Below are 14,920 nucleotides of genomic sequence, written 5' to 3' on the forward strand. Positions count from 1 at the left end.
TTGCACGGTCATATACATCTTCCCGTCGGTGAATAACCATTTCGCGGAGCCGCTCTATTCTGAAAATTAGTATGTGCAGTCAGTCATCCCGCGTGTTCTACAGATATGTATCCTTGCGATTATTTTCCTTTTCCCAAAACTAAAGTGTCCTTTCAGATGAAAGTTTTTTCCTGACATGGAAGAGATAAAAAGAATGAGACATTCTACTTTGCAACCGCGCCAAAAATAGACATCTACAAGACTTCTCTTAAATTACCTGTCATATCTGTATTAAGACTGGAAGTTGCATCAATATAAACTCTGCAACGATTCTGTTTTTAATACATTCTGATTTCTTAATTTCCATACTGTGAATATGGACAAAATTTTCGATTACTAGAACTTTATTTAGTCACAGTTTTTGACGGAATGGGTATCGGAACTAGAAATTCGAAGGTAAGTCTAAGTGAATATCGAAACATGCTATTGGAAACCGACTGATTCAAAGTCGAATTTTTAATATTTTTTTTAAAGGCGTGTTCCTTCCATTTTGGCCTTTTGAAACTTGACTACATTTGGATTGATTTTGCGTTTTATTCCACAAAAGCGAAAATCTTATGCATCTTATTCATGTAAATCTCATACCTATATCATATATCGTAGTTTCAAACTATGTATGTAACTATATAAACTAAGTTTAAAGAGTTTGACCGTTTTAATCATGTCTCACCTTTTAATAAAAATAATGAAAAATAAATTTTATATTAACACTCTTACAAGTATTGTCTGAAATAGCTAGTTTTTTCTCGTAGTGTTACAGATAATTTAAAAAAGATATGCTCATTAATATGTCATTTACTAGTCTTAAAATTTTTATGACTGAGAATATTTTCCTCCGGTATTAAGATCGGATCCCTAGTTGGGGCACAATAAATGCTGGTTTCTGTTGACAAAAAAGTTAGAGAAATGCTTTATTCCTCTATCATTTAACAAGCACGTTTTTAAATCAACTATTTGCCTTCCGGCTTTTACTTAAAGCTTAGTGTGCAGTTAAAATTTCTAGAAAATAGAACTCTGTCTCCCTGAAAGATGCAACTATAAAGTTTTAAAGGAATTTGATACTGACACAAAATTTACATAAATATTAGTGTCAAAAAAAGAAAAATAGTGTTGTGTCAACGCTGAAAACAAATGTTTCTGAAAGAAGGAAATTAAAAGAAAAGACAACAGTTTGCGGAAAACCGCTTCAAAGAAACTGCGTGATCTCAGCCCTCGTTTGCTGAGTCGCTCCTATCAATGGCCAATGCAGTCACTAATGCCCGGTTACACGTTGGATCTTTGATACGATTCCAACAAAATTGCAAAAATTATGGATTTCCTGGCTTCTATAAGCCAAGAACGTTGAGCACAAGTTGATTACCATGAATCATTTTAACCATTTCTTATGAGTAAATTTTACGACACTGAATACTATATGAATATGGTATCATCTGGTTGTTGAAAGGATGTTGGTCATTTGGAAATGTAATGTATGAGGTCAACACCCACTCACTTCTGGTACATACCTGGGTGGTCTCTACACTTATACCTACCTACTATTAATTCACTTCCCCTTACATTTGTTACATTATATCATTTGATTTTAATAATACTTTAAAAAACTTATCTACAAACTGTTATCATTTATTTTAATATAGTTGCGAAATGCCCTGCGGCTACGCGGTGAGATAGCTTCCCCGGAAAACAAGCGAGCTTCCTGTTGCCAGAAAGTGGCACAGAAAAGCAGAGTTGCCAGATTTGACACGAAATCGTCCATTTGGCGACAAAATTGGCGATATGTCACAGACTGCGCGAGAACATTCTAGAACGCATTCTTAGCAGTTTTCTCGGGAATACTCTCGAAGGTAGGTTAAAGCTACTATATATACCCTTGCCTGTACGGAGAGAAAGTACTGTCTTGAGTTCAGAGATTAGTTTGAGAGCGATCGACCGAGTCGGGAGTTGTACTTCAGTGCTTTGCCCTGAAGCTATCTTCACCGTTATAACCTGAAGGCTGTGTGCTGATTGTTTTAGCATGTTTGTTGTAGTTTTTCGACGAGTGTAAACGTGTCTTTGAAACTGTCTTTATAATATTGCTTACTGGCGAATACATTGTGTTTTGATTTTTTATCAGTTACTCCAAATCCACAAACCCTTAAAACGCGACAACATTTTGATTTAATTTTTACCTATTTATTATTAATTAACTTATTTATATTTGTATTTACATAAATGATACTTAATTAGTGTGATATATTTTATTTATTTATTTATTACTATTTATTAATTTACTTTTGTTCACTCACAGATAGCTTCCCCACGTTTCTTCTCCGATGCTTCTGATTTTAGAATTTAAGCTCTGATTTGAGAAGCTTTGATTATTTCTTTTAAACGCATGTTTGTAAAACTTGGCTCAGTCTGAAATAGTTTATTATTTTAAAAAATGCTTTTTTTCTCTTCGTTTCTACCAGTGATGGCTTCTGGCGGACCATCATCGAAATTTTGAATTAAATTTACTCTAGATAGCCATGATTGACAAGTTCCTGTCATCAACAACAAGCTTTTTTCTGAATTCCATTGATAAAATTATCGAGTGCTGTTCCTTTTGTATTCTGGTCTATGAGTTCGTGATTTTGGATTCAGACAAACAGAAGTGAATTTAATAGTTATTTACCCAATGCCTATCAACAGTGCTTATCAATTCCGATTTAAAATCATAATTTCGAACTGACTTTATTTCAGTTTCAACAGCAACTTTGAAACAAAATCTATTTTCATTGAAAATATGTCCGATAAAACCTGGCTTAATCTAAATCCGGGTTAACTAGAACAATGATGAAAAACGAAATTTTATCAGTAGTAACTCCCAAAACTGATTAAAATGCAGATTTTTTAACCAGTTGTTCTCGTCATGTCATTATTTATGTGAGAACATACTGTTGCATGCGTTTTGGGTTCGTAATAGATTGAATGCACAAGTCCGATAATAGGTTAATAAAATATATTCTTATCCAAAAAAAAAAAAAAAATATCAGAACTCTGGCATTTTCCTCAGAGATATTCGTACAAGTGTTCACAATATTAGGCAGTATAATTAGTAGTTATACTTTCAACTAGTAAAAACGTTAAATAAGGCACAATGCAAAGCGCATCTAAAGAAAAAGCTTACTCGGATATCTCAGTTCACGCGGAACTAAACAACTCGCAACAATAATAACTAAACAACTGAACTCAGATGCCCTCTCTCCGGCCTTTTATAGTTTTCAACCGGTCACGGGATATTTCTAGTACTTTTCTGTTTCCCGAAATTACTGGAAGCAATAAGTGTGTGGAAGCAATAAGCAATAAGCAATTCCCATTATTATATACGCTTAAAGCTAAGGTTATTACATAGCGGTCAGTTACATTTATTCAAATCCATTACATATTACCGAGATATCCATTCACACAATGTTAAATGCACGAGCCCCTGTAATCTTACTTTTCTGGCATAGCTTTTCCTTAAAATTTATCTCGCGCTGCATTGCACGAGGAACTACAATAATTTTAATTATAATCCTACTAAAATTACCTATCTAAATACAACATTTGTAACAACATTGTACATAAATGATATCACCGTACTCTACGTAAAAATATAGACCATCCAGGAGATATAGTTTCGGATATATACTTTTATTTATGGACTATATCAAACGTTGCTTCATGCTAAAAGAAGCTCCTGAAAAAAAGAATGAGTTGCCAAAAATGTAAGACTGAAAGCTTTAAAATTAATAATTTAATAAATCCTAAAATATTTTACAGTAGATTATAAGGGAATTTTACTTATCCTATGAGAAAATTTGCCAGCATATAGTAATAAAGTTGTAAATATACCAGATGTAGATTTTTTAAACTCCAGCTTACAGTTGTTTCTGGAGCGTTGTGAACAGTTCTTAGTTTTACATTTTTTTGAATTTCAAATTACACGTTTCACCTTTTTTGGTAAATGCATTTAAACCACAATGATATTAATTTTTATTCTGCTTTTTTTCAACGTATTCATTGAAAGAGTTAACTATCTTTAAATGAATAATTATTACAGAAAAATATGTAACTGTTTCCTGGCAATTATGCACTCACATTACTTTCTTTGCGTGATTTTATTACAATCGAATGATTCTACCAGTAGCCAACTCCTCTAGTATTTAACTTAAATTGAGCCTTCGGTCTCTCACTACGAGCGGAAGATAATAGCCGTTCTGCATTGCACAGAAAGTGTGACAGACCTATAGCTTCTACGTACCATATCATTCAAAAATTGGCATTATTTGTTTTGTTATAAATAAATTCTTAAAAAATATATACAACAATTTTTCTGAATTCTGTGGGGAAAAATTCTTGTTTTGACTCTTCCTGTAACCCATGAATTTTAAAACTGTGAATAGTTAAAGCCAGAGATACAGAGGCGTGCCTATGTATTGCTTCTGGCTATGGATTCGTTGACATCTCTTTAAGTAAACACTTCAGATAAGCAGGAAGAAGTGGTCAATTTATTATAAGACTTCCCGACACACGACACAATAATTAGCTGAAAGTAGAGCATGGCTATTAAGCAATTCCCCCTTAGCGCCAGAGAAATATCATCAAATTTCAAAAATCAATTATAGAGACAATTGACAACTGATTCCCCAGCTCTCGGGGCCATATTTATATTAAGCTTTAGGAAGTATCGGTTAGACGGCTTCGAAGCTGTGTTTCTCCGAAATCTTCCAAGAAGTTGCGATACTGGCGAGAAACCGCAGAATATCGCTAGCTTTTGGCAACAAAAATTGTGGCTAGATCTTGTCAGGAATGTATTTGTCCCTATCTCGGGTACAATTTGAGTTATTTTCACAATCCAAAAGTTGCTGGACTCGGAATGGAAAGATCTACTACTCTATATAAGAAATAAACATTTACATGTAAAACAGGTGGACACAAATTCAATTACACATAAAATAAATAGTAAAATTATCACGCGATAAGCATAAATAACTAGATAAAAAATGCACAATATAACAATAATATAGGTACAGGCTGAAGCAAGACAGACATCTGCACATTCCCGAAGATATGAAGTATCTCCGAGCCTTGTTAATTGTTAAGCTCTACCCCCGGTTCTAGAGACTTCGACTCCCTCTTCTCCTACCACTAACCACTGCCTTTAGCGTCCGGAATTATTCAAATAGCCTGGTTTTCAAAGTTAGAGATTTCTGACTGAATTTTTGCATCATTTATATAACTGGGTATTTAAGTTACGAAATACGGCCTTTCATTTGCCGAAGGCATGAATTTTTCACCGGTTACAAACTAAAAACTGGAACACATTTTGTTTAATTTTGTGTATATATATGTCAACTGTGAGGTTCAAACATTTAACATTTCTTTAGTTTCTCCTATTCTGCTCCTTACGCTGTGCCTTCGTCGTGTACTTGGGTACCACTTCCGGCTAGCAATCGGCAGGTCAAGTGTTCGAATCTCGGCGAAGGCACTGCACATTTTTCATGTTCCCTGCTTCAAGAAACCTGATACTGTACAAAACAATTCCTCTGTACAATTATAATTTTTGATTGTAAAGCTATACTTAGCTTGTCTATTTCTTGCAATACTAAATTTCAAGTAAGTGACATACATCAATGTTAAACTAATTTGCTTCAAGAAGCTATTCTGCCCACTGCTGTGATTTATAACTTGATGCCGTATCTTTTAATACTAACGTAATTCAGTTACTTGTCTTTAAAAGCATTAACCTTTTTTTTTTTTTTTTTAAATCTGACATAAGTGTATCCTATCTGGTTGTCAAAGATACAAAAATTACAGATCCTCTGTACAGTTCCATAGAATAGGTTTGAATTCGTAAAAATGCCATTTTTGTGTATTACATTAAGCAAGAGCCGAATAAGGACTATATTTAAATTGATAATTTCTGAGGCAAATACTGGCTAGCACATCTTTGCACAATTCCCATTATTATATACTTGAACTCGAATATTCTAAATATCGAGGTTATCTTTTTATAACTTATATATAATTGTCGTTTCCTAAACTACTACCAGTTTTCTCTTTTATTTCTGTAAAATCGATAAAACTTACTTCAATACTTATGGATTCGTTTTTCATGAATACGTATCTAATACAGTTGTTAACATCTGGTATACACTCACTATCAAAGAAAAATAATTTCTCCGTTGATTCTAGAAAAAATTTCAAATCGAACATGACTCCCTCATTTCAAGCATGATAAAAATTTCTAAAATAAGAAGTACCTCTCTTAGGTTAATTATCTCAAAAAACGAAGAACGGAATACCATGAACAAGGTTTTGAAAAACATTTTTGTAGACAATACTTACTTTAGAAACATGAATATTGTTATAAGTGATAAGAATAACGTTATAAGGTATTTTCTCCCTCCTTTCTGGATGCCTTCATGGTGTAACGGTAACACACTCTGCGCTTATTTGAGAAGTCCAGATTCGAGTACCGGCAAGGGCATTACTCATTTTTCATGTATCCAACTGTTCAACACTGGTGCCCGAACTAAAAGGTGGTGGATGATGATTCTTCACCTCCAAGATTCGGTGATTGAGTCCCCTAATTCCCAATCGCTCTTTAAAAGGGAGAGGGTATTAGGTATTTCTCCCTCCTTTCTGCATGCCTTCGTATTGTAATGGTAGCACACTCAGCCCGCATTCGAGAGGTCCACATTCGAGTCCGGGTGAGGGCATTACTCATTTTTCACGTCTCCTGCTTCAAAAAAAAACCCTTTAATGACTTTACAACGTATTTAATTTAAGATGGTTATTAGGGAATGCTGGCATACGTATAACTTTCTGCAGAAAACTGTTTGACATAAGTTATCATTAAACTGGAAAATATCTTATACTTTATTACGAATTGTGCGTTTAATACGTTTAAAATGAGCCAAAAGTTTGCAATCGTTTGCTGCTAAAATTTATGTATTACTGAAAATCCCGTAATTCACATTAATAATCCTATGTAGATCATAATATTGACTCAAACTGAACACTGATTTTCATGTTGAAACTGTTTGCCTTCTCTAAAATTATCTAATATGTTTCTATCACTGGTACAAAGTCTGCTAAATGAAAATTTTTTCATTTCCATTTTTTCCATCTTTAACATAACACAGTAGGTCAACAAATAATTCCTTTCAACGTGTTAAGTAAAATTTGTAACTTTCATTTTAAGAGAGATTCCTGATTTCGAAAATTTTTCTCAGCAGTAGATGAATGATAAATTCCATCAAAGAATTCTTCCATTCACGTTCTATGGTTCTATGCTCCTGTTTTATCCAATAATGTTCGTATTCGCAAGTGGCTGAGTGGACAACGCTTAGTTTGCCTAGCACAACTTCATAACCAAGAGGTTGCTTGCGTATAGTTTTCGGACTTACCCCACGTGTAACTTGAATACAAGATAGTGTTCTTATCATATTATCCACGAAAATATTCCTCTTAAAATGGAAGAGCCCCGGCTACTTTATTATAGATAACTGATTACTGAACATGTCTTTAATATTCGAACACTATTTATTTATCAGTTATATGAACTTTTCCAACTTGACCAGAAATTAATATTTTTAGCTTAAATATGGCTAATAGGTTCTCAGATAATAATTTTATAGGTTATCATTCTCATTAAATCGTTGAATTTTACATATACCCTATTTCATCAGTTGAGAATAAATAATGGCAACAAACTCTCTTTCTTTTATTTATTAAATTTTACTTCGACACAAAAATAGAAATACATATGTTTGTATGTAAATAATTATAAACTTATTTACTTCTCATTACAGCTTGACATTTGATGACATTTCGATTCTGATAAAATCTGTAGCCTTCGGAAAAAATTACTTTTCATGGATTGTAGATGCTCATCAGTTAATCAGTTTCATTTCTTAATAATTTTCAACTATGAGAAAAATCTGTACACATATAAATGTATTTCTAAACAAAGCGATTTTTCTTTGTGCAAAAATTCGTAACTGGGGGTATGTTATCTTTTGACAAGTACGAATAAAAGTAAAGAATAAAAGACCTTGATCGTCGAATGTTTGAATAAGATTTATAGCATGCTGTAAACTTAGCTCCATTTAGAGATTTTTGAGTGAGTTATTCATCTTCGTTTTTAATGGCAATGAAAATAATGTAACTCGAGCTTCAAATAACTAAAATCCTGAAATCTTCGCAACATCATATTATCAAAAAATGTATAAATGAAACGTATTCGAGGGCCGCCAGTCTGAAACCACTGTAATTACGCCTGTGAATTAGCTGCCCTGCCGAAAGTGCGAAGTTTGATTACTGTAAAGGACCCATTTTCGCGAGGCTTTAATTTTCGCGATCCCGTCGTAATCGCGAAATACTTTTTTTTTTCCGCCTCAAATAATAATAAAAAATTAGAAATTTTTCATTTACCCAAAATTTAATGATTTATTGCACAGTTACAAGCTTTTTCTTGACAATTTTCTTTCTTATATTTATTCTATTTTTGAATATTTATTCTATTTTTTGAATAATATACAACTATATTTCTCGAATATAAAATAATAAAATTAATAGAAGGCAGCTCATTCACTTAGAATACTATTTATGCCAGCTTCTTTGAAGTTATTCAAAATTATCTCATGTTTGGCTTCAATACCTTAAATACGCACACAAGCCAAGAAGCGTGAACGGTTTTAGTCGTGATATTCGCAAGTCCAGATTCCTTTTCCTCTAGAAATTGAAGCTCATTAGAATACCACTCAATAAACTCATTCTTGAGCAAACGTTTGAACTCGCCATTTAGACGGGAACGGGGGGGGACGAACTTTTCGGACAAAAGGAAGTTTCTTAAAATGCTTTATCCAAAGGATGCACTTTTGGAATTTTTCAACTTTCTCAACTTTACTAAGGTACTTTTGACATTTTTCAACTTTCGGTTCTGTTCATATAAAATTCGCGAAATTTTCAACTCGCGAAATCACCGATATATTCATTTTCGCCAAAATTACGGCCCGCGAAAATAAGGGCCCTTACAGTAGTTATGCAAAATAAAAAACAGGGATAGAAGCCGCGATCTGAAAACTTTAGATTATAGAATTAAAAGCTAAAAAGAATTTACATTTTAATTTGAATTAAATTTTATCGGTCAGACAAACACTAAAAACATGTTAAAAGATATCAAAATGGGAGGCCCAAAATGTTTGTAATCTGGTCTCAATATTCGCATTCGAGTTAACACTTAATTTGAGAATGAATTCCCAGGAATTTAATAAAAAACATAAAATCATGCATCTTGAAGCACACTGCACAATGCCAAGCAGAAGGTAAAAAGCTAGCTCTTACTATTCCATCGTAAATAAATAAAATATGAAGAATTTCGCATTTACATTATAAATAAAAAACTTACTTAATCAAGATTTAGCTATGCGTATATTTCGGGGCATCACGAGCTCCCGAAGCGTACAGAAAAGTGAAGTCGTTGCCAAACGACAGGTAATAGTTTCTATTTTACCAAGACAGGTAATTTCCTCATTTGAAAAATAACATCTTCCGTGAAGTGTTAAAAAAAGCTGATCCTCATATTATTACGATTATCCCATACATCATTATAAAATTTTTGGGGGCTACATATAAATATTTCTCAAGGCAGTTACGGAGGTTAAGGGCTTCATGAATACGCATTTCTAAAAGATATTTTCATGCTATAAAATTAAAAATTAGAAATCATGATTTCAAATCATCATTTGTAAAAATGCTAAAATTTCAATTTCTCTATTAAATATATTTAGTTTTTATAACTCAAGCTCCGGCTAACCTAGGAGATAAATTACCAATGGAAACTTAGTCATAGCGGGTTAGGATAAAGGCTTAAATTAGCTCCGGCTAAGCTAGGAGATAAATTACCAATGTAAACTTAGTCATAGCGGGTTAGGATAAAGGCTTAAATTTAATGTACAGTAAACCTCCCTTAACTCGAACTCGCTTAAGACGAACATGCGGTGGAAGCCATGGGCACCGTTGGCCGTGACGTTGGTGATCAAAGGGCACTTTTTCAATTTATAGTGCAGTAATTATGGTAAAGTTTTCTACTACAAATGTAGTATATTGCAGTATTATTTAAATGTATATTGTAAATAGTTAAAGTGTAGAAAAAAATTATTCCAAAAATAACATACGAGTTCCCAATTAACACGAAATTTTTAACATAAACTCTTTAACTTTTGGGTCCTTTGAGATTCGTTTAACGAGGATCTACTGTATTTTTGCAAAAAGTTTCACCTGACCAAATTCTCAACTTGTTCTTAAATTAGAAAAAAAAAATTAGCAATCAACTATTAAAGAAATTTTAGCCCGTAATTATTTTTAAACACACTGCACAACAAACTTGCACAGTAATTTCTAAATCTATATAATAAACTGTTGAAATTGTTCTTTAGATTATTTTTTACTCATCACAGAAATACGCTGAATATCTTATAACCTCTACGTATCATTAAATATCGATCTGATCTGGAAAGGGTAATGGTTAGTTAAGCCTAAAGCCAAGGGTGTGGACTTGATTCCAGAGTAAGGCTTGTTTGTTCGTGTTTCTGTCCCTCCCTCATTCTTCCGAGCGTAATATCGGTTTATTTCTTGTTTCTCACCTTGGGCAAATTATTAAAGATTTTGCTATGCCGTTGCTACGTTGTTTCGTGGGTAGTACGGCTGCTGAAAGATCATCGGAAAATCAGATGAATTTCAAGTCATTTCTGACGCATAGTCAAACCAAGTGTTCGACCACTGGGGGCAAAGACTGCACTGTTAAATAAATACAGCTTATTATTTAAAAAGGAATGTCTATTAAAAAGTCACTTCTCAATCTAAATGGAAGCCACATAAATGTTTAGTGGTGAGAAAAGCCACAGTTTCTTTACTGCTGAATTTGCGGCTCATCGTTGAACAAACTGCGCTTCCCTAATTCATTGCATTGTCTTAGGCAATAAGCTTGCAAACCATATAAAATCTTGCCCGTTTTACCATATTTGGTGGTGAGACGCATGTAATTACTGTCTCATTTTATGTAACCGCAATGCGAATTACGGAAAATAACCCTTGAACATCTTGGGAGTTAAGATGACTGAAGCCAGAACTATCAAAAATGTGTCTTAATATCTGACCCTCCACATTCCCAATAGAAATCTTACAGTAGAAGCACTGAAACAACACATATTTTATTACCTAATATCGTACTTATTGGCATACTTTTACATGTATTACTAATATTTTAAAGCTAAAAATATGGAGCAGTAAATTCCATGATGTATGCCATTTTATAGGGAGAAAGTCTTCTTCAGCAGATCAAAATTTATTTATGAATAAATATGCTAATATTATTTACATTACATATTTCAAAGTCAGTTACAATTATTGATTTCAGTTAAGTTTTTCGGCATTTGTTGTTATTATTCTTGAATCCTAAAAGCACCAAGAAAATATGTAAATCAAATTCTGTCAGACTAAATTAATTAAATCGGGAGGTAAAATATTCTTAATATAGAAAAACTACTGCTTCCAAAACTTGACCGAGAAATTAATCGATTTTCCCTTCCTTGTATCAAGTAAAAGAAATAACGTAATCCCGAAAATTTTCTGGCATCATATTTCGACAGAAATATCCATTTTGACCTTTCCCGAATCCGTTTGGAAGACTTCTTTGCGTGACTTCTGTATGTACGGACAGAATAAAGGACTCTTGTTTCCAAAACGGATTGTAAAATGGATTTTAAGTCGATTTAAAAGGGATTTTTTCCGAGACGTTAGCGCGCGCGTACATATGCATGTATCTTTAGCATGAATCAAAAATGATCAGCGGTAGAACGCCAAAATTTTGTATATGGAACTGCTGTAACATCTAGTTAAGCACCTCCCTTTTATTGCAATCAGCAGAACCAAACGTCAAATTTAGAAGTAACGATATAGGATCACTGAGACATAAGAAACGCAGAAATCCTGATGGCGCAGCACGTAGACAATATATTATGTAGAATGTTGAATCCATAATGAACAAAACACTGGTAACCGAGGCAGATGAAATCTTCCTTTTTATTTCAATTGACATTTGTGGCCACAATTCACATGGCACAATAATCTTGCCTATTTCCAGAATATTTACATTTTTGACACTGTTGCGATAGGAAGAGAGCAGAGAACAGCATCCTAGCGGCACCAGAGGTAGAAAAAGTGCGCAATTATCCAATATGGAGGCTCATTAAAAGAGGATTTTGCATTAGGTTAGAAAGGTTCATTATGCAATCCATGTGATCTAAAAATGGTGCTATATATATATATATATATATATATATATACTTCTTTATTTTCGCAATCCTTTTTCGTAGTCATACACTTCCAATTACAGAAGTGTTTTAAATGACGAAAATATTCATATTTTGGCAATGTCAGATTTAAAAAAAAATATTTTCAGTAAATAACGAAATCTAGCTTTTAATGCGGTCTCCCGTTCCTATACTTATATTTGGGAACATTTTATACTCCTTATGCAAAAAAAATTAAAAGAGGTTACTCCCGTACGAAAAAAATTGACCGGGATAATTAATTTTAAAATTTTCAATTTATGATGTTATTGTGAATTTGCCTTGAGAGAACTGCTAATTAAATTAGAATAATTCGAGGAAACAAGTTTAAATGGAGTGCAGCAACATATGTATATAATTTAATAGGCCGGACAAGGAAATCGTGATGTCCACATCAGACTTTTTTCAATATGAATTGGGTTGGATTATTTAATTTAAGCAAGGAGAAATGGAAAAGTTCGTTAAATCGGGATAAAATATTCTCGTTTTAAAGAAATAACTTGACTTTTATTGGAGCAATTCCCAAATATTCATTGAATCAACAAAATCGTTATTCTGGGATAGTACCACTTCGCTCAGTTCCGTCCCCAATTTTGATGAAGAGCAACACGGCGGGACGGGTCCGAGGGTCTTCCAGCCCTCTTGCCCTCCCACCAACCTCTCGAGAGGACTTTCGGCTCGCCGCAAATTTTGAATACCCCCATGCCGTACTAACACTGTACATTTATAAACATCCATGCCTTCTCTGGAATTCGACACCGACCCCTTCGGTATGACAGTCAGCGTCCCTTACCACTATCCCCGAGGGCGGCGGATCGAAATTTTGCTCATATTAGCCGTGTGTTCGCCTTAAGCAAATTCGTTTTAAGAGGATTTACTATATATGGGTCTCTAAATGTGATCAGTGAAATGTTTCAACATTGAAACCAGTTTCATTTACAAAATACAATATTTCTGAGTCATGAAAAAATTGCTAATAAATAACTCTTAAAGAAAAACCCATGGAATGGTTTGGTTTGTTTGTTTGATTATGACAAAGCACTCGAGGCCTATCTGCCTAAGGGAAGAGATGCCTTCATGGAGGAATTTTAAAGAGAAACTAGCTCGTATATACATTACACATAGGAAAAACCACGAAAACGCTCATGAAGCCAGTCCGTTGGTCGAGCCCCGGACTGAACTACCAGTGTTCCGTAACTGATAGTAGGCTCCCATGCAACGGATAAATATTAATATAAATAAAATCTGGTATACTATGATGTTTTACTTATCGGCTATGATATTTACTTATATTTTTATTTTGAGTACCTATTTTTTTTTAAATTTTGAATGGTAATATTTTTCCTGATTACCATTGTTAACGTCAGGCCACCTTGTAATCATACATGCACCACACAATATGCTGTAGAGTTATATACACAGGCAGACAGATACTATTCTGAAGTGCAGAAACTGTATGCAGAAAGAAGCAAAATTCATGTTTGGGATACATTCTCGATTACAAAATTTTATGCTACCTATTGAATAAGCTAAGACGGTCAGGAAGTTTGGTTTCAGACATGTATTTACAATTTTTACAAAGAATTCGAATAAACCATAACAAAGAATAAAATAACGTCCTTTTTACTGACGACAGAAATAGTGAATGTTAGATAAAGGTTACCTCAAGTTCCTTATAAATTTACATAGCAAATCATACTCTTAACAAGCTAAATTTTTAACTTGTAAACCTTTACAATAATTTAACAAGTATCACTATAAAAACTTTGAAATAGGTGGATTATTTGCCGCCCCCATAACAACAAATGTTACCTGAAGATCGCATAATCCAGTTTTCACACGTAAAATACTTTTTTTTTTTTTTTTTTTAATTTTCAAAACTCACGTTTGGCATTTTTTGATTTAATTAAATATGTGTTAGTTTTGATCACAAAGTAATTAAACATTAAAGAATTTATTTTTACTTTGAAATTAATTAAAACAATAAGTGAAAGAGAAAAATTCTTACTTTAGGAACAATTTTATTCCATTATTTCGCGTGTCTGCTCTAATACTCTTCCAGGTGTTACGTACAATGTCCTTTTGTCTGGGAGTCAGACTAGTGGCCGGATCAGGAGTATCATAACTCGCAGAAGTCCAAAACCACGAAAGCTTGCTCACTGCGAAACCCATCATCAACGAATACGCTACACTTTACGGAATAATACGACGAGCCCGTCTGTTCACTTTCTTGTTTGAGATCTAAACGAGAGCAGGGTTGCCATAAACGCATACTGATCTCGCCAAATTACAATTACTGCTCGTTATCTTGCATCATGTTCATTCTCTCTTTTCCTTTTTTTTTTTTTTTTTTTTTTAAATTTGGTTTTCAACGTATTTCCTCCCCCACCGAAAAAAAATTAAAAATAAAAACGAGCGTAAGAAGGGAGAAAGGTTATAGAGAATAACTACATTTATTGTTGTTTAAAATAAAGCTCATGTTTTTATTTCTTCTGTATAAAGCAGAAAGAAATATGAGT

At 33.4% G+C, this 14,920-nt stretch overlaps 1 protein-coding gene across 1 annotated transcript in view; it reads right to left on the minus strand.

Moving 5' to 3' along the window:
* glob1 (globin 1) overlaps positions 1-14,621 on the minus strand; it is a 99,520-nt gene extending 84,899 nt beyond the window's left edge. The window contains exon 1 of the mRNA XM_085810759.1: positions 14,410-14,621. Coding sequence (XP_085666885.1) covers positions 14,410-14,576 — 167 coding nt within the window. The 5' untranslated portion in view covers positions 14,577-14,621. The remainder of the gene's footprint in view (positions 1-14,409) is intronic.
* Positions 14,622-14,920: the final 299 nt, after the last annotated feature.

The sequence above is a fragment of the Stegodyphus dumicola genome, chromosome 2 (assembly GCF_044657685.1).
Source record: "Stegodyphus dumicola isolate Sdum_Otavi_A_Nest chromosome 2, ASM4465768v1".
Taxonomy (NCBI): domain Eukaryota; kingdom Metazoa; phylum Arthropoda; class Arachnida; order Araneae; family Eresidae; genus Stegodyphus; species Stegodyphus dumicola.